The 21497-nt window shown below is 45.1% G+C and overlaps 1 protein-coding gene across 5 annotated transcripts in view; it reads right to left on the reverse strand.

Moving 5' to 3' along the window:
• Positions 1-21497, reverse strand: part of PRKG1 (protein kinase cGMP-dependent 1) — a 1074795-nt gene that overhangs the window by 199855 nt on the left and 853443 nt on the right. For all 5 annotated transcript variants that reach the window (XM_090058529.1, XM_090058528.1, XM_090058532.1 and 2 more), the window contains one exon: positions 6285-6362. In XM_090058529.1, the coding sequence (XP_089914655.1) occupies positions 6285-6362 (78 nt within the window). The remainder of the gene's footprint in view (positions 1-6284; positions 6363-21497) is intronic.

Raw genomic sequence — 21497 nt, forward strand, 5'->3', positions numbered from 1 at the left:
TTAACATGGCTAGGCTAAACTAGTTTTTAACCATGCAGACATCTCCTCTGGACTGAAGAAATGCTGGTACATGCTTGCAGTGGCTCAGGCTAGAAGCCAGGGTGGGGAAAGGCATTAGAGCAGCCCTCCCTTCCCTTTCATGATGCTGAGCTGAGGAGGGGCATGGCCAGGCCCTGGCAGGATTCTCTGATTAGGGAGGGGTTCCCTTCCCCTGCCCCCATTGCTGTTGATAACAGAGCATTGAGTTACAGGGAATTACAGCAGGGAGTTACACAGGGAGTGGTTAACATTTAGCACCCAATCAAACAAAACAACAGACTCTCTCATTAGTTCAAGCTCTTCATCAACAGCTTTCTCCAAGGAAGGAATGGAGGGACATTACCAACTACCTGTTGATTAGCTCCAAAAAGCCCTAAGCCAAAACTGTCCTGTTTGCCTTTGCCCTGTCTTCCACAGCATGGATCGTAGCCAGCATGTGGTATGCTAGCTAATGCTGAGAGGTGTCTGTGTAAGGCAGAGGGGGGACAATATCTGCTTGAGCAGGGAGTGGTGAAGGGGAACGGGGTGGGGGGAGGAACAGGGGGAAGTCAAGCAGATTCCTGCAGGTGGAGCCAGAGCTCCAGCCAGGGAGAAGAGGGGTGGGGTCAGCCCTGCTAGGCTGGAGCAGACAGCAGAGCCCCATCCAGAGCTGCAAGGCAACTGGGATGCTGGGGGACTCTGATTTAACTGAAACCAGGAAGGGGTCTGGGGCAGATATTGCATAACCCAAATCAGTTAAGTCTGATATTACATTCAACCAGGTTTATCTCAAACTAATATCAGCCATTTTCAAACTGGTTTATGTGCACTGAATATCTGCTTTGTTACAGGTTTAAACCAGTTTCGGATCACTTAAACTGGTTTATGTGTAATGTCTGTCCCTAGCCAAAGTGTCCCTGGAATATGCACCACTGCTCCATTTCGGCATTTTAGGTTCCAGTTCTGCAACTGACTGCGTGAAAGAAAAGTCTTTCTAAATAGGCTCTGATCTCCCAGTAATCAACTTATTTTCTTCTGCTAATTGTGTCTGCGCTACACCTGGGAATTTCCCTCATCCTCTCCCTTTACTATTCTACACTATACCGTGCCTGGCTTATTCTGATCTTCTAAGCAAGAATGTCTTGCATTAGAAAGCTTAGCTAACTAGTCCACCCTAACAAATCCTTGCCTCTCTTCCTAAAAAGAGTAATTTGTAGAACTGGAGCTCAAATCATTTGTATATAACTTGTATTACTGTTCAGGCTTCTCTTACTTATGAGGTGAATTCTGTTATTTTGTCTACAACATTCACTAAGGCCAAAAGTCAATCTATATTTATACCTTATTGATATGAAGAGGCATGGATGCTACAAAATGAAGAGCACCTTTCCACTTCTCAATCAGCCCTGTTTTATATGTACTGAAATGGCAATTTCAGGTTCCAGTTGAAGCAGATAAAAAGATTCACAGGTACATTTAATGGAAAAAATATCATCACGATGTCTCAACAACTTTTAACAATTTTGCTAAATCTCCTGGAGGTGTGTCTTGACCTTTTTTTTGTGTGTGTGTGGTGAAAGAGAAACATAATGTTTGCATCTTACCTTTTTTTTTAACCCATCCCAAAATATGTGAGCCTGGGAAACAACAGGTTTAAAAAATATAGAGAATATTTAACAAGTTGGGTTCTCTCTACATAATCAATTTACTGTGTTCCAGATCATCCCCAGGAATTCTCTTCTGCTCGAGGCTGGCTACCTAATGCAAAAGCAGTATAGTGTTGCTGCAGGCAGGATCATTGCCATTTTTATTTAACAGTGCCAAATCAGTCCTCCCCCACCTGCACCCCCGGCACATTGGGTGGTTGCAATTATATTGCTTCCACTTTAGAAAGCAGTGCAACATGAACAGCACAGCATGCCTGAGAATACTGCTCAGGTGCGTGGTAAATTTACTGTGTAGACACATAGCCTTAGAGGGACTTTTTATCTAGTGCAGATAGCATTCCACCATTAAGGTTGCTATTTCTTCTAAATTTTCTACTGAAATATTTTAGTTGCTTTCTCAAAGGTCTTATGATTTTGTATTAAGCTGGCAAGAATCCGTGGTTTCCTCATAGCTAGGTATTTTCAGAAAGATTTGTATTGCATCTCCTAGAAGCTAATATAATAGAAATAGTTCCTTAACATTCTAATAGTTTTGGAGGGAAAGAAGAACCATTTCATATGTAGATATTTTAAAGGGTCTATTTTTTTTTGAGTCTACATGTACTAGAAGCAATAATAAATAACACTTGGCTGGGCAGACTATGAGAGGAGGCTGGCATAATTACAACATCCAATGCAATAAATATTTAGTGTGCAAAAAATATTATCTCTCAGTCAATCTTTACTTAAATTTTTGGGTCTCAGCAAAAATATGGGTTTCCAGTTTAATACAGTTCTTGTGTGGGGAATAGATTTTAGTTACATATTCTACTACAGCATGACCAACTATTCCTCTGGACTCTCCTGTCTTTTCTATAAGAAGTTCTTGAACAATGGACTTGAGTCATTAATGAACACTAAATTTATCATCAGTAATGAGTCAAAGATCAGCTGAAGGTAGAAAAAGTGTAACAGATGAAAAATATAATCCCAAACAAGAAAAGGAAGATTAAATACATTTTTAATCTGTTTCTCAGTTATCCTCTCCTGTACCCTAAATAATAAATGCCAAATGATTACAGGATTTTAGTTGCAATTTCCACACAGTTTAAAGTGATGATGCATATTAATTACTGGATAATATGGCTCCAGTAATGCACCTACATGATCTGACTACAAACTGTCCACAAGCAAGTGTTTTTTTACAGAGAAATCATTGTGTGATTACACAACACGGGATGAAATTTTACAATAAAGACTGAACATTGAATGGTGTGAGAGAAGTGGCTTTTGGTCAGATAGGAACAAACGAGTCACTTCAAAGAGCTGGGTTTTTTTTCCAGATGCTCAGCTGGTCTAATAAAAGATATCACATCTGCCCAAAGAACCTTGCCTGCTTCACTTCAAAGAGTTCATTCAACAAGCCTGGCCCTAGTTCTACATGCAAGTTGTTGTAAAAAAAATGCTTTACCGTAATTTGGTCTGGAGGATTGTAACTGTAACAAACATGGGAGGGCATGATCAAGTGACATGGAGAGATTATGAGAAATTCTAGACTGGTGAGACTAATGTTTTAGGACCTCTTGTCCACTTGAGTCAAGCCTTGTTGAAGATAACATTGCTGGATAGTTTAAAAAATATTTTCACTAATGGTACTGTAAAAAAGTATGCAGTATCTGGGCTATGTTTAGATCCTTTTGGTTAGCCAACTTTGCCGATGGCCCCCAGATTCCGCATGGATCAGGAATTACGGCTCTGCCTGTGAAAGAAGTGGTCACAGATACTGATCCTTTGTATCACCATTTTAAGGTAATCATTTTGGCACTGAGTTTTGGGAACAGCAGCCTATGCTATATTGTTTCACAGTACTTTTCCTATATACAGTACGTATCAGGCAGCAGTTGGAGTACTGTGTCCAGTTCTGGGCGCCGCACTTCAAGAGGGACGTGGAGAACCTGGAGAGAGTCCAGAGGAGGCCACTCCTATGGTTGGGGGCCTCCGTGGCCAGCCCTACGAGAAGAGGCTGAGGGACCTGAATCTCTTTAGTCTCTGCAAGAGGAGACTAAGGGGGGATCTTGTGGCTACCTACAACTTTATCAGGGGCCACCAGCAGGGACTCGGGGAAAGTCTGTTCACCAGGGGCCCCCTTCGAGTCACCAGGAACAATGGCCACAAGCTGAGGAAGGATAGGTTTGGGTTAGATATTAGGAAGAACTCCTCCACTGTAAGTGTGGCCAGAGCCTAGAATAGGCTTCCCAGAGGGGTGGTGCTCTCACCTTCCCTGGAAATCTTCAAGAGGAGACTGGATAGGCACCTGGCTGGGGTCTTATGACCCCTTCCACCTCCAGTGCTCATTCCTGCCCCTGGCAGGGGGTTGGATTTGATGATCTGTCTAGGTCCCTTCCGACTCATTGATTCTATGATTCTATGTATCACATATATCTGCATGTAAAGTTTACTGTACTGGTCTCCAGTTCTTCGCATCTATCACCATTCCCAACAGTCCTTTTTGGAAACCATTAGAGTGGTAGAACTGAGGTACATGTACTAATCTACTTAGAAACTGGAGAGTGGACATCTCTGTACAGCCTTTCTGACAAGACTCCAGCCAAAGTTATAAGGAACGTATCAGTAGGGTGAGGTGCACTGTAATTGCTTTTGCTGGCCAATGAATTTTCAAAATAAATAATCAAAGACATCTCTCAAACTGAAACATGTAGACTCCATGTAGCAGCCAATGGAAATCCAACATAGCTTCTGCCATTTCTGTTAGTGGCACCATAGAGGATGTATAGATGCATGAGTTTAATTATATGCAGTGGGCACATTTACACAAGATGCTAATAATACTGTGCAATACCATGTCATAGCACGAACAGTGATAATACTCTACTGTGCAGTATTATTAAGCTAGTGTGCAGTAGCATCATTAAAAAGGTGTTTGCTGGTGCTACTGCACAGTAACTCCAGTTACTTTTACTTTATATTTATTTAATGCTTGATTACACAAGTACTAAATGAAATGTGCAGTAACCACTGCACATTAATGAACGTGGAGACATACCCAGTAATTGATTAAACCCATCAGCAAGAAATATAGACACATTTTTTAGTACAAAGGATAGAGTACAAGCTGTTGTAGGTCAGTACAGATTAGTCAGTGCATGGGGATCACTCACGTCAAGGATTTCCTTCTTCAGAGGTATAAAGAAATTATGATAGTGTGTTTATCCCTCAGTAAAAGAAGTTGGAATAAGACCATGAAATGACACCATGAACAATATATGAAGGAGGAGGGTAGCATGAAGTAATTCTTTCAGTATTAATAATAAAAAATGTGTACCCCATAATAATCTGCACTTAGGAAATCTGACAGTGATTTGTCCCATTCACACTGAAAACACTCACACACAAGAAGAGAGGGGGTAGAGAGAGAGAGAGAGATGGCTTTTTCTTTTAGTGAACATATGCCTTCAGTTATCTCATAAAAAGGACACTAGTTACAGAGACAAACGGATTATGAGCAAGACAGCTTCAGTACTTGAAAGCTGGCAACTGCCTCAGAAGATAACCCAGCATGTGTGATAGTTAGCATGTCCAAAATAACTAAAATAACACTCCATCTTTCTGTGACACATGGGGCTATGTTGTTACCTTTAATTATAAAATATCTGTATTAACCTGCATCTGAGTTTGGGAAGATATAAAGTCTATAAACAGAAGATTTGGATTGTCCCTATGTTCTAATTCATCTATCATCTTTTCTTACATTTTACTTATCAAATATAAGCTATAGTGAGAAATCACAGTAAATTCCCTGGACTATTTGCATCCTGCTGAGGAAGAGAGCTATGTGTTTACATACCTTAACACTATTACACTATCTAAAATGGGATTTCAACTGAGAAATAACAACTATAATGATTGATCGGCAGTTTGTAGAAAAACAAAAAGTTCAGAAGCATATCACCCTGAGTAGAAACTCAGGCCTCAAAACAGTCACAAAGTTTCAGTAAATGCTCATGAAAAAATATGGCAGAGAACATTTTCTTTTATTTCAGAAAGGCATCTCAGTAGTTCTATGGTTTCCCATGATTCAAATCTTAACAAATAGAATAAATGTTAGGCCTGTAGAGTTTATCTGCTCCATCAATCTGTAGGGTTTGTGTATTGCATGTTTGTGTATTGCAGAGGGTTAGAACATACAGCTGGTTCCTATTTCAACAATATGCTGAGCCAGAAGTCTGGTTCCAAGCACTGGGGAGGTTTAGATCCCGATCTAGACTGTACTTCCTGAGGTTCTTTCTACATGTAAAAGCACAGCATGAAGAAAAGATTCCCTTGAAGGAATGTGCTTATCTTGTTGATTATTTATCTCAGTATTTTAACAACCATTTTTCAAAGCCAAAAAGTCCTTGTGAATGCACGTGAAAAAGTGTGTAAAATCTTCCAGTGGTCTTTATTTTTTCTATACGCCATTGTTTTTCCATTGACACATCATCAAAAACGTAATTAAATGTGAAATGTTGTAACTCTTGTCCCTGCAAGTTGGCTGGCACTGCATTTCTCAGTACACCATTGTATATGACATTTTCTGTAAAAGGGGTGTCAACAGCTTACCTTTCCTTTGCTGATTATGAAGAAAGTGTCCCCTCGAGCACCTTGTCTAATAATATACTCTCCACTTTCATAGTGCGTCTGCAGAAAAAAATTAACAAGAACAAAAAGAATCAGAGACTGTCACTTAGTTTGCAGTCTGGCAGTTTCACAAGATAACCCTTAGGGAAGCAGTAAGCCTGAATGAGTTTTATCCAAGCCTGACATCTGTCATGATTTAAGAATTACCCCATGTCAAGGAATATAATAATTAAGAAGAAATCATTTATGTCTTGCCCGTTTTTCTTGGTATTTTGTTAGTGCCGGCATTTGCCAGAATGAATTATCCTTGTGTCCTCAATCCATTTATATTAAGCAAATGAGAGTGGAATTTTGTCAGCAGAAAGTCACTACAGTGATTAAAATATCAAAATCATTCTAGTAATTTTTTACAGCAGAAATCTTATTTTGTTTCAATATTCTATTGTTGTTTGTGGTGTGCATTTTACTTCACAATCTTATTAGCAATGTCCTTATTAAGCAATTATTCTTTCTGAGTCTCTTATCAGACTCAGCTTTATTTTTAGTCTAGATTTGCTGCCCCATATTTGTGAAAAACTTCAGAGCTAATGTTTTGATTTCTTGTTTCCAAGTGAACATTTAACTTAATGGGCGTAGGTTCATCCTTTACATTACAACAATCAATTCAGCACAATTATATCTTTATCCCCAAAAATAAAAGCCCGTATGTTCTAAGGGTATGTACACCCTTTTACTGAACCTGGTCTATGTTCATGCGGCTTAGTTTGAGCCACCGAAATCAAGACTGGGAACAAAGGGTACAGCCATTTGCCACTGCTAGGGGCCATGTGGCAAACCCGACATAAGTAACTTGGGGTCAGGGGAGGGACCAGTGGTATTGGGTGGGGATAATGGGTTCACGGAGTGGGGGGCCGGTTGGCAGGATCAAGGGGGAGGAATTGATGGGTCTGCCTGCAGAGGGAGGTGGGTTGCTCAGTCAGAGAGGGGAAGTTGGGTGGGGAGGGGGACTAAAAATACCTTAGTTATTTTTGGGAAGTGGAAACACCACAGCCTTGAGGCTGGGGTAAGCACCTGGTGCTGTGCTGAGAACGTATGCAAGCATGCAGAAGATCAGGCTAACCCTTTTCTAGACTGGGTTAACCCTTTCTTGATCTAAGTCAATGAACCACATGAGGGGAACAGACTCAGTTCAGATGCATCAAAGTTTGGGCAGTTTAAGCCCTCTGAATGCCTGGTTCAGTTGATCTAAATGTAACATCTGTACATACACTAAATTAAAAATTAAAATCCATATTTAGGGTTCTAATAAGTTACTTAGTCTTCAGATGTGCTTAGCAGCCATTTCAAATCAACGACAGATAAATGCAGAGGAAGTTATTAGCCACGAAAGGTTATTAACCATGTTCATCTGAAGAAAGGTTATTAGCTATGTTCATCTGAAGTCAGGCGAAAGACGGGGTAGCTTATAGCTTAACTAAATCAGAGATGCATAAGTTTTCTTTTGCAGAGGGCTTGCTTCATCTGATGCTGTTATCTAAAATTCTGACCTAGATTTCCTAATGGTTAAACAAATAATGGTTGTCTTATCATCAGCTGTTGCAGAGACTGAATTACCAACTTCAGTCTTCAAACCTTGTGTCCCAGAGATTCTTTGTATCAGAGGCTCCCTCAAAATGCAATATGTGCCTTTGAAACAAGTACACTCTAGAAATGTGTTTTTTGAAGCTTCAGCAGGCCTCAGCATAGACTGCCAGATCTGCTGCACTCTCAAAGTAGATACCAGAAAGAGAAAGGGTAGAAAAGACCTTGAGCTAAAAGATAAGTTTTAACTAATCTGAAGCTTCAAAATTGACTGAGGTTTGGAATGCTTCTTAGGTTTTCCAAAGTGGATTGTTGATCCTTTGTTTTTATTCTCAGCCTTTCTGGTCTCACTTGAACTCTGATGAAAATACTCCAGTACACAAAGTCAGATTTTAGGATCTGTGCAAAATACAGAATACTACAGAAGAAAAATAAATTCCTTGCCTAGGAAGCATTTTACTTATGAGCTATTAAATTTACTTATGAGCTGTCATAGGGGATCAGCAACTATTCCTGTGTAATTAAACTATAATTCAGAATTACCTCAGTTACTGTGTTCCTAAAAACAATTAAATTGAGTCTATCCAGTTTGCAGAATATTTAAATAGAAATAATGCAACAGAAAATTAAAACGATTAACTTCAAAGGATATCAGCAATGTCTAAATATCTTTCACAATCTCAGAAAATGTAATAGGGATATTCATGTGTGTTAAATCAACAAAGCCGAATAACTTTGTCCCTCTTTCTGTCCCACATGCCAAAGTTGGGGAGAACAACAATTAAGTGGAAACTGCAAAATGTTACAAGCACAGACTCATGGAATTTCCAGCCCCTGATTTCAGTGGGGCATTATGAAAGCCTAAATTTTTCAGTGCCCAGATTGAGACTCCACATAGTAGCATGATTTTAGAAAGTTCTGAGTACTGTGCTCTGAAAAATCAGAATTTCAAACAGTGTCCTACATTAGACACTTCAAAATTGAGAAAAAATATCACAGTGGCTAAAAACATTGGCCAAATGTTTTCAGTATTACTGGCTGAGAAGCTAATCTTTATAATCCAGCTAACTGATATCTGTGGATAGACAGAATAAAACAAAAGCATAACTTCTTTTAGAATACATTTAGGGTGAGCAATCACAGAACACCTAAACATTTAGGCTGACCAACTTTTTTTAAAGGGTTTTCTCCCTGTCTTAGGAAAATATTTGTTAGCTGAACAATGTTCAGATGACCTTCAAATAACACAGAGGGAAAAGAAAAGCCAAAACAATTAATCCTAATGATCCTAGTTACTTTGATTCTTGTAGCTGCCTCACTCTTCAAACTATCTATTTGACCATATCCTTCTAACATTTTACACATCCTGCTGTTTCTTCCTCATCTGCTGTTACTAGTTTTATGTCTTCTTCTTCTGGCCAATCTCTTCTTTTCAGGCTAATGCTGCATCATAACTCATGCTGAATATTTGACAAATAACTCAAACTCATTATGGCAAAAACGACATTTCTTAATTTTTGCCTAAGTTCTTTTCTATTCCTCATTTGTCATCATGGATAAGAGCCCCAGCCTTCCCCTAATTAGAAAAGCCTAAATATTAAATTGCTATGGTAAAGTATTTCCATGTTATAGCTTCTTCACATATAGTATTTTGGTAATAGAGATTCCATTTTACCTACAGGAAAACAAATCACAGAGGGTACAAAAATAGTAAAGTTCTGCAAGTCTAATAGTGGCACATATAGAAGCAATAAAGTTTAAATTAAAATGAAAAAAAGGAGAATAAAGTAGGTTAAATGAGCTCTTTACATGTTATTTCAGGTAAAAGATATAGACTGACACCTCTTTGGAGTCTCATGCACTAGACTTCCACTGAAAGATACTGTTTTCAAAGGATTTTACCCAGTTAAATGTATTAGCAGGAGTTTCTTTGGAAATAACTCTTTCCTTTGATAGAGTTAATAATAAAAACATTCAGTATTGGTTGAAAATTATCCACTTACAAAGCCCATTGGGGGAAGACCACAATGGATAAAGAATCACCAAGGCTACCAACAGAGCCAGTTCTAAGCTAAGTACAGACATTCAAAAAAGCCAGAAGCAGAATCACTCAAACCTATGTGGGTTTATATAAATGCCCTAGTTTAGGTCAGGAGTGAACAGAACACAAGTTTGCTGTTCAGTGCGGGGTAGGGCATGAAACAGACTGCATTGGCCAAGGCCAGGAGAGTGGGTCGCTTGAGCATGCCTCCCAGGATGACCATCAGCCTCCATGGGCTACTGAAGATTGCCAAGCCCTATGAGTTAGTGACAGGTATCTCCAGTCTGGTCTACTCCTTATCACTGTACCACAGAGGTGGTGACTTGGAGTGGAGCCAGGAACCCTGTCCCGATGCTGCCTCCTGCCCTGAGGCTCCTCTGAGGCCTCCACCCAAATGGAGCCTTTGGGTGAGTTGGCAGCACCTGGGTGCCCTGCCTGCAGGGGTTGCCTGATGGGTCCTCAGGGGCCTGGGGGCAGCGGGATGGCTGGGGATCCCCTCAGCTGTCCCACATGTGCCCAGATTGAGGCCTGGTGGGGCAGGTAAGGGAACTCCAGGAAGAGGTTAGCAGGTTGTGTGGGATCAGAGCCACTGATGATGAGATTGATGGGTACTTCCACTCTTTGCAGGATCACTTAAATGGCGGGATGGCAACACAAGACGGACCTGACACAGATGGATGGAAGACAGTCACCTCTAGTTCTAGACAACACAGAATTAAACTCCACATTGCTGGAACAACTCCTCCAGTGCAGCTGGGGAATGGATTTGGAGCCCTGGCATCACTGGGAGTGAGTGCAGTAATGGAGAGAGCAGCAACAGAGAGTGTAGCAACAGAGGCCACACCCACAACTACCACCAGGAAGGCTGCGAGGCAACAGAGCAACCAGAGGAGATGTTGGGTAATTGTAGTAGGTGACTCCCTGCTGAGAGGAACAGAGGGAGACATCTGCTGCCTGGATCCCACAGCACAGGAGGTCTGCTGTCTCCCTGAGGCACAGATCCATCACAGAGAGGATCCCCAGGCTTGTCCAGCCCACAGATTACTACCCAATGCTCCTTATCCATGTGGGAACAAATGACACAGCCAGGAGCAATTCAGAACATGTCTGAAGTAGAGTAACTACAAGGCTCTGGGAGCTAGGCTTGAAGGATTGGGGGGCTCAGGTAATTTTTTCCTGTGCTCCCTGTTTCAGGCCATGGTCCAAGGAGGCAAGAATGCACTGATGAGGTGAACCAGCATCTCCGACGGTAGTGCCACCAAGAAGGTTTTGGCTTCTATGACCACGGTGCCCACTTCAAGGTCAGAGGACTCCTAGGGAGAGATGGCATCCACCTCACACAGAAAGGTAAGTCCCTTTTCTTGGCCAGGATAGCCAGTCTCTTAGATTGGACTTTAAACTAAGATTGCAGGGGGATGGGGAAACGCTAACTGGAACCTACCCGGGGACAAATATACAGGAAATCTCCATCGACAATGAAACCAAGCAAGCCATTCTTACAGGAATGAAGAAAATAGTTTCCCTTCAACACAACAGGCAACCATTGACCTCAGTAGAAGGACTTAGGTGCCTGTACACCACTGCCAGAAGCATGGGGAACAAGCAGGAGGAACTATTCCTCCTGCTTTCCACTGGACACTACGATCTAGTATGGATTATGGAGACCTGGTGGGACTCCTCTCATACTGGAGCATAGCCATAAAGGGCTACATCCTTCACAGAGGGATTGGATAGGGAAGAGAGGTGGGGGTGTTGCCTTCTATGTGAAGGAGTAGTATACCTCTCTACAGGCCAATGTTGGCCCCAAAGAAGAAAAGCTTGAAACCCTCTGGGTCAAGCTCCAGGGGAGGTGAGATGAGTGACCTGACTGTAGGTGTATACTACAGGCTGCCTAACCAAGGGAAGGAACTTGATCTAGTGTTTGCCCATGAACTAACAGAGGCTGTGCATACATGGGACATGGTTGTCATGGGTAACTTCAACTACTCAGGCATCTCCTGGGAGGAATGCTTGGCGAGCTTGAATCAATCACAATTCTTCCTGACCAACACCGAAGAGCATTTTTTGAGGTGCACAGGCCAACTAGAGGCAATGCAGTTCTTGACCTGGTCCTGGCCAAAGGGGGTGGCCTGGTGACCAAGTTAAATATTAAGGGCAGCCTAGGTGATAGGGACCATGAAATCATTACATTCACGGTCCATCACAAGGTTGACAAAACAGATACCAAGCTTGAAGTCTTAGACTTCAAAAATGCAAATTTTAATAAGCTCAGGTCACTAGTAGAGAATGCCCTGAGAGACCAAGGACCACAGGTAAAGGGAGCATGAGAAGAATGGTCATTCCTTAGGAATACAATCCTTAAGGCTCAGAGAAAATCCATTCCCTTACGGAGAAAAAGTAGCAAAAGGGTCAAAAACCCCTCTTGACTAAGTAGGGAAGTTGCAGCCCTCCTACAGAAAAAGAAAGAGGCGTACAAACAATGGACAGCCTCTAAGGAAGACTACTTGACAATGATCTGCACTTGTAGAAAACAGATTAGGCAAGCTAAGGCAGAAACTGAACTATAGCTACAAGAATCAAGGACAAGAAGAAGCCCTTCTTTAGCTACATAGGGCATAAAAGGAAAACTAATGGGAGTGTGGGGTCGCTGCTTAATGCCTCAGGATACCTGGTCACTACCACTCAGGAAAAAACAGAACTCCTAAATGACTACTTTTGCCTTCGTATTTCACAAGATCAAGGGGAACAACATGCCCGGTAGGGCACAGAATGAGCAGGGTGGGATTGACACCATTCCCACCATTGCCCTAGAACTGGTATATGATCAATTAAAGAAATTAGAAATATATAAATCAGCAGGACTGGTCGAACTCCACCCAAGAGTGCTGCAAGAGTTAGCTGAAGTAATTGCAGAGCCTCTGGCAAATGTCTTTCAAAAACCATGGGCCTCTGGAGAAATCCCAGAGAACTGGAAGAGGGCCAATGTTTGCTCATCTTCAAGAAGGGGAAGCGTGAACACCCAGGAAACTACAAGCCAATTAATTTAACTTCTATTCCAGGGAAAATCCTAGAAACATTCATCAAAGAGGCTATATGTGACAAACTTGCAGAAGGCATGATACTGAATGACAGCCAGCATGGCTTCATCACAGGCAGGTCTTGTCAGACAAACCTCATTTCTTTCTATGATCAGGTGACTTATCACCTGGATGAGGTAAAAGCAGTTGACATCATATACCTAGACTTCCAGAAAGCCTTCAACCTGGTATCCCACAAGGTACTGATCAGAAAATTGGAAGATATTGGGCTCAACTGCGGGACCATCAAACGGGTGCAAAACTAGTTGTGGGTAGGACACAGAGAGTCCAAATGAATGGATCAATGTCGTTCCGGCAAGATGTGGGCAGCGGCATACCCCAGGGATTAGTACTTGGCCCAGTGCTGTTTAATATCTTCATTAATGGCCTGGATGAGGGGGTGAAAAGCCCATTGGCTAAGTTCATGACACCAAGATATAAGGTTATGTGGACACACCTGGAGATAGGCTGCAGATACAAGCAGACCTAGACAGGCTGGCACGTTGGGCAGAACAGAACCAGATGAGGTTCAACACAGAGAAATGCAAAGCACTGCATCGCATTGCTAATCTGACCAGAACTACAAATGAAAGGGATTTGGGGGTAACAACAGGACCCAGCATAAATATGAGCCAGCAATGCAATGCAGTAGGCGCTAGGGCCAATAAAACTCTGGCATGCATCAATACAGCTCCAGGAAATTCAAAGAAGTGATTTGATTCTCCCACTTTACTCAACTTTGGTGTGGATGAAGCTGCAATATTGCATCCAGTTCTGAGCTCCACACTTCAACAAGAATGTGCAAAAGCTCGAGAGGGTCCAGAGAAGGGTCACCTGTATGATCAGGGACTTGCATGGAAAACCATATGAGGAGAGGCTGAGGGATCTCAGACTCATCAACCTAAAGACAAGAAGGCTGAGAGGGGACCTGATTGTGGCTTACCACTATATCACAGCCATACAGCTGAGGCTTGGTGTACAACTGTTCACCAGGGCACCCCGGGGGGAAAACTAGAAACAATGGCCTTAAACTCCTGGAAGAGAGTTTCTGGCTGAACATTACGGAAAACTTCTTTACAACTAGAGTTTCCAGACTGTGGAACAAGGTCCCCACAGAGGTGGAGGGCTTCAAGAGAAGACTGAAAGGTCGTGTGGCTGGGGTCGTCTATCCCCCGATGTCTTTTCTGCTCATGCAGGGGGCTGGACCCAATGATCCCTTGGGGTCCCTTCCAGCCCTACAATTCTATGACACATGGGAGGCATGGGAATCTCTTGATGAGTGTTCAGGAGCCCACTGAGAAACTCTAATGCTTTCTGAGAGTAGGCAAGTGACAGGGGGCCATACAGGCTGGAGATGTTTGTCACACTGAACGCTGACAGGGAGATTGGCTGTGACAGCAGGGTGCACATACACAGCTGCACCCATCACCCATTCAGAGACAGGGAATTCTTGCTTTATTCTTGCTTCAAAACAGAGGTGCCGCCTTGACCAGCAGGGAAATAGGGAAGAAGACAGGGATCAGCTGGGTCCATGCCAGGAAATGGGGAGTGCAGCAGAGGAACCTGGCATCCTAGGTTTACACACATCTGCACGCATAAAAGTATGCCTCCCTCCACCCTTAGCCTCAACATCCTGGCCCCTTGCACTGCAGTATGGAGAAGTGCAGAGGTTAACTATGGTGAAATGCCACACTGGATGGGCTGGGTTGGGCTGGGAATGGCTGCCATGGTGGGGGTGGGAGGGAGGCTTCAGGGCACAGCTCCTCAGCATTGCAGGAGCAGGACAGGCACAAATCATCATTATGGTGGAGGCAAGATGGAAAAAATTTTTTAAAATTTAACAGGAATTTTTAAAAAAGGAGAAGCCCAGCATAGCCTGGCCACCTTGTGAGAACACAATGGCAGCATCTCATAGAAACATTTCATAGAGAAGTAAGACTGGAAGGGATGTCAAAAGATCATCTAATCCAACTGGGGAAGCAAACCTGCAACCTTGATGTTACTAGCACCACATACTAACCAAGCAAGCAAAACAGCTCTCTCTTCTGGCAGCAGCCAGCACCTTTTACAGCCCAAAGAGCTTTAGAGTGAAGCAAAGAACTAAGAAGCAAAAGAAAAATGAGGGAGGAAATTTGAAAAGGTTATTTTTCTTTCTGCCTCACACACTCCCTATCTACCCCCCTCGCTCCTATGCTCCCTTTCTCTCTCACACACCCCACACTCTCTCTCTCTCCTCTATTCTGATGGAAAATTGGCTCCTGATGGAAAATTAAAAAAACAAAACAACAATAACAAGTAATTTTAACCTGGCTCAATCAATAAATCTATAATAATGCACAGGGAGCCGATTCCTGCCCCTCCCCACCCCCATCAGCAGTCAGTGTGACAAGTATGCCCAGGCCAGTCACTGTGCCCACTCTTGGGAGGGATGGGGTTCTCCTGGTGGGCTCCCACAGCAGGCACAGTGAAAGAAAGCAGGGCATGGCTTCCTTTCACTGTGTGACAGGAAAAGTAAGTGTGACATGCTTTTGCATCCTGGCAGCTCCCTGCAAGGGATGGCTAGTGGGGAAGCTGCACAGCAACCGAGATGCCTACAGACAGTGAACTACCTTGATTTGGGAGAAGACCTAGTACTGAATTTTGATTCATTGATCTAACCTAGACCAGAGTATGCCATTTTTAAAGCAGTCTATGTGCTGTGAACATGTCTCCTATTACGGTATAGACCACTTAAATCGGAAAAAGTGTAATGTCTGAGACTGGCCCTAGAGTCAGGAGTAAATCTGAGTTCTTGACTTCTGGACCTGCCTTGCTCCAAACAAAAGAACTGAATGACAAATCAGCAGAATGTCTTTTTCAGAGGACTTACCACTGAGGAGGAGAAAAGACTAATGGTAAACCTAAGCGTTAATTAGATGTTTAAGTGGGAAAGGTACTCAGAGATGGCATTTGATCAGGCAATGAATTAAATAATGTTATCAAAGTAGGTTATAGGAAGGAAATGTATAAAAGTTGTTCAATAACAAGAGAGACAGATTCTGCAAACCTTTAGTTGTGGCAGGGAACTGGTAGTGCCTACCACTTTAAGGACTGGGCCAGGGAGGGGCAGGTGCCTGATGAGGGCAGCCATTTTAAGGCCCAGCTCCCTGAGCTGAGGGCAGTTCACAATCAGCCAGCAGAGGAGACATATCTCTCTGCTGAGATCTACCAGAACCAGCCTGGAGGTAAGGGTGAGGCTATGGGGATGATGTGGAGGACTCATTGGTCCTGGGCATGATCTAAAACTACACCCTGCCAGGGCTGGAAGGCCTGTCAGGGCTCCTGGTGGTGTGGCAGCCCCCAGGTAAATGCCAGAAGTGAGCACCTTCCTGGTGGAAGATGGGTCAGGGAACTTTAACCTCAGCCCCAACCTTTGGCTGGATTATATGGCCACATCCCTTTGCGGGGTCTGCTCCCTACTGGGGTCTCTGACACGCCAGCTGGATGGGAAGCTGCGTGGCAGCAACCACAAGCTGATCACCTTCACCATCCGCCATAAAGCTGGCAAGTCAGTCAGCAACACAGAAGTCCTAGACTTCAGAAAAGCCGACTTTGACAAGCTCAAGAGGCTTGTTGGTCAGGCCCTCAGGGACCGTGACCCCAGGGAGTTGGGAGTTCAAGAAGAGTGGTTGCTTCTCAAGGAAGCGATCCTCAATGCACAAGCCAAATCTATTCCAACACGGAGGAAAGGCAGCAAGAAGGCACAGCAGCCCTCCTGGCTCTCCAGGGACCTAGTGGACCTCCTGCGGCTAAAAAGGAAAGCCTACAAAGGATGGAGGACAGGATTCACCTCCAAGGAGGATTATACTGCGCTGGTCCCGTCCTGCAGGGAGCAAACCAGGAAAGCCAAGGCTGCAACTGAACTCCAACTAGCTTCAAGCATCAAGGACAACAAAAAGTCCTTTTTCAGATATGTGGGGAGCTGGAGGAAAAGCAAGGGAAATGTTGGACCCCTGCTAAACCAGATGGGGCAACTGACAACTGACGCCCAGGAAAAAGCCAACCTATTAAATAGGTACTTTGCATCAGTCTTTCATCAGTCCCATGGGACGCCCATGCCTGCTATGGGACAGGGAGATCTGGGTGATGGGGATCCCCTACCCGCCATAAATGCTGACCTCGTGAAGGAACACCTTGAGAAGCTGGATACCTTCAAGTCAGCCAGCCCTGACAATCTGCACCCCAGGGTACTCAAGGAGCTGGTGAGTGTCATAACCCAGCCCCTGGCACGGATCTTTGAAAACTCCTGGCACTCTGGTGTAGTGCCCGAAGACTGGAAGAAGGCCAATGTGGTGCCGATATTCAAGAAAGGGAGGAGAGTCGATCCGGCTAACTACAGGCCCATTAGCCTGACTTCTATCCTGGGGAAGATCTTAGAAAAGTTTATTAAGGAGGCCATCCTTGAGGGACTGGCCCAGGCTAACATCCTAAGGGATAGCCAGCACGGGTTTGTTGCGGGTAGGTCTTGTTTGACCAATCTCATTTCCTTCTATGACCAGGTGACCTATCACCTGGACGAGGGAGAAGAGATTGATGTCAATATCTTGACTTCAAAAAAGCTTTTGATCTGGTATCCCATGATCACCTCTTGGCCAAACTGGCCAGTTGTGGCCTTGGCTCCACCATGATCTGGCTGGGAAATTGGCTCCGTGGTCGGACCCAGAGGGTTGTAATTGATGGCAGTCACTCATCGTGGTGCCCTGTGACCAGTGGGGTCCCTCAAGGCTCTGTCCTTGGACCCATACCATTCAAAATTTTCATTAATGATGTGGACATTGGAGTCAGGAGTGGACTGGCCAAGTTCGCCAATGACACCAAACTTTGGGGCAAAGCATCCACGCCAGAAGATAGGCGGGTGATCCAGGCTGACCTGGACAAGCTCAGCAAATGGGCAGATGAGAACCTCATGGTGTTTAACACCGAGAAATGCAAGGTTCTCCACCTTGGGAGGAAAAACCTGCAGCTTCCTTATAGGCTCGGCAGTGCTACGTTGGATAGCACTACAGAAGAAAGAGACTTGGGGGTCATCATTGACCACAAAATGAACATGAGCCTGCAATGCGATGCTGTGGCTAGTAAAGCGACCAAAACGCTGGCTTGCATCCATAGATGCTTCTCGAGCAAATCCCGGGACGTCATTCTCCCCTTGTACTCGGCCTTGGTGAGGCCGCAGCTGGAGTACTGCGTCCAGTTTTGGGCTCCACAATTCAAAAAGGATGTGGAGAAGCTTGAGAGAGTCCAGAGGAGAGCCACGCGCATGATCAGAGGTCAGGAAAACAGATCTTACGATGACAGGCTGAGAGACATGGGACTCCTTAGCCTGGAAAAGTGCAAGCTCAGGGGTGATCTGATGGCCACCTATAAGTTTATCAGGGGTGACCACCAGGATCTGGGGGAACGTCTGTTCACCAAAGTGCCCCAAGGGATGACGAGGTTGAATGGTCACAAACTCCTGCAAGACCGTTTTAGGCTGGACATAAGGAAGAATTTCTTTACTGTCTGAGCCCCCGAAGGTCTGGAACAGTCTGCCAGTGGAGGTGGTTCAAGCACCTACATTGAACACCTTCAAGAGTAAATTGGATGCTTATCTTGCTGGGATCCTATGACCCCAGCTGACTTCCTGCCCTTTGGGCAGGGGGCTGGACTTGATGATCTCCCGAGGTCCCTTCCAGCCCTAATGTCTATGAAATCTATGAAATATAATGCAAGGAAGACCAGGTAAGCTTCTGGAAGCTACTGAGCCTGCTGGCGTGAGTTATTCTGCAGGCCCAGGCATGCTTTGTGAAGCACCTGAGCCAGGAATGGAGGACCCTGTGGCAGGACACTGTGTGTGCCTGCGACTTTAAGGCCCTGGAGCTGCCAATATAAACAACGCAGGTGCCCCTCACTCCCTCCAGAAGTCCACCCTGTGGGCCCAGATGACACCATGACGTTCTCATACACACCAGTCCCACATAATGGGCCCCAGAATCCTCCTGTAGGACCCCACCTGTTCCTGCCTGGGGGGTGGAGCTGAAGGTCCCAGTGAAGGGATCACACCTGAAGGGGAATCGGTGGCAGGGAGAAGTGACCCAGTATGACGGTGGCAGAGTCTGCCTGATGGGAGGAACAGGTGGGGTCCTACAGTAGGATTCTGGGGCCCATTATGTGGGACTGGTGTGTATGAGAACTTCATGGTGTCATCTGGGCCCACAGGGTGGACTTCTGGAGGGAGTGAAGGGCTAGAGACTCTGACTGATAGAGAGAGTACCCTCGACTGGCCCATGCTGGGGCCAAGATCAGACTGGTCAAAAGGGCCAGGCGCCAACCGCGAGGGACACCTGAGAGCCAAGGGCCAGGGGTGCCGACTGGCCTGGAGGTGGCCCAGGACTGGTAGCCAAAAGTCCCAGGAAGGGACCACACCTGAGAGGGGGAAAAATGGTATCAGGGAGCTATATGGCTTGTATGAAAGCAGATGAGGCCACCTAATGTGAGGACTATAGGTTGGTGTTCAGTCAGGAGGATTTGGGGCCCAGTAATGACAAGAACACCTAGATGCCATCTGCGAGCCTTGGGCTGTGGTGTAGGGCAGGAATGGAGCCGCAGATAGCGCTCCCTGGCATCGGGGCAGAAAATGGGCAGCCTCCTTTTTAATTTACATCTTTATTTATCAATTATTGAGATGAAGGCATGGTGGGTGAGAAGGCAGGCGGTTAGCCCAAGAACAGGTGGGCGGGCCACATGGAGCTTGGTCCTAAGCAGGCCCCCTGTTACAGACCCCCAATCCCTGGGGGCAAGCAAGCAGCTTAGACTTCACCCAAGGTACCTAACTGGTCCATGCTGGGGCCAGGACCCAGAGAGGGGCCAGAGGCCCACTGTGAGGGGCACACAGGAAGCAAAGAAGCTCAGGGTCCCAACTGGCCTGAGATGGGGCTAGGGCCTGAGGGGGAGCCAAAGGTCCCAGAGAGGGGACCACAGCTAATGCATGAAGGGACAGTTGAGTCTAGCTGCCTGAGATGCCTCAGATCTGTGAGGCTTGGGCCACAGTGTAGGGCTGGAATGGAGCTGCAGATACCCCCTGTGGCAGGGCACCTTTGGTGCCTGCTGTGACAGGGGCAAGCTCTTATGCCTGGTGCAAGCAATGGCCTGCCCCCTGTCTATGGGTCAGCCACCCGTCTCACTCACCTGCCATGCCTTGATGTATTAATATTGATGTGATAATTGGGTGGGAGGCTGCCCATTATACACCCTGATATTTTGGGGCTATCCACAGCTCCATGTCTATGGGTCAGCCACCCACCTAAGGTCAGGCTGGAGGAGGGACCTGGGGCTGCACCCAGGGATCTGGGGCTGCACCCAGGCAGCAGAGGCAACCCTGGGGGTGCGAGTCAGACCACTGTGAGAGAAGGGTGATGAGTAGAGAGACGCAGGGGGGTATAGTGGTCTGGTGAGGGGCTAGGAGCAAAACAGTTCTACAGTCATACAGGCACTCAGTAAACGCTCAGGTGAGGGTAGGTGAGGGAAAATACCAAACAGACCGTGCCATGGCTGACCAAGGTGAGGCGAGCTAAGGCTGAAGCCAGGTGATGTTGGGCGGCATGAGTGTGGCCTATGAGAGAGGGCAGTATAAAAGAGGCTGGGTGAGTGGGACCCCAGTGAGAGAGGGATGGTATGTGAGTGGCCCTCCAGAGCTGTAGGAAAGAGCTACAACTGTGTGCCCAGTTTGCTCCAGCCATAGGCTGGAGAAGTAACATTTACGAGGCATGGGACTTGTGGAGGGGAGGTTGGAGTGGGTATTAGGCCCTTGTCAGCAGGGCAATTAATGGGTAGCTTTCTGCCTCTGTAACAACTCTCATATTTTTCCATCAAGATGTGGCAGGCAAGCAAAGCAAGCGGTTACCCCAGAAGCAGGGCAACCAATGAAGACCTAACAAGGAGGCCACCATGTTACACCCCCTTAAACATCGGGGTTCAAAATGGGCAGCCTCCTGCCTAATGAACACCTCACTACTATTACATCACGGCATGGCAGAAGAGTGAGGTGGGCGGCTGGCCCATAGACAGGAGGCAGGTCGATGCTTGCACCAGGTGTGAAAACTTGCCCCTGTCACATTACTCAAACAAGTTATTCCTGTGAGCATCCCTAGGGACAAACACAACTATCAGTGAAAATAAGCATTACTTGTATAAGAATTTTGCAGGAGTCTGGGGTTTGGATAACCCTAGATAATCTCCATGGAGTCAAATGAGAGATCATGGGTGTGGCTTCATACCACCTATTAGGTACAGAAGTGGACATAAGCACTTGAAGAAGGCAGAAAAGAATCATATTTATGTTCCTGAAAATCTATTCATGTATTTGCTTTTTGTAACGTATCATATGTTACATATCAATATATAACCCTTAAGAAGTTATCAAAAAGCATTGAGAAGGAGAAGCCACTCACTTTTTGTATGAATAGCTTTTCAGGGACTTTA

Source organism: Crocodylus siamensis, chromosome 7, assembly GCF_052110815.1.
Source record: "Crocodylus siamensis isolate JL-2025a chromosome 7, ASM5211081v1, whole genome shotgun sequence".
In the NCBI taxonomy this organism is placed as follows: domain Eukaryota; kingdom Metazoa; phylum Chordata; order Crocodylia; family Crocodylidae; genus Crocodylus; species Crocodylus siamensis.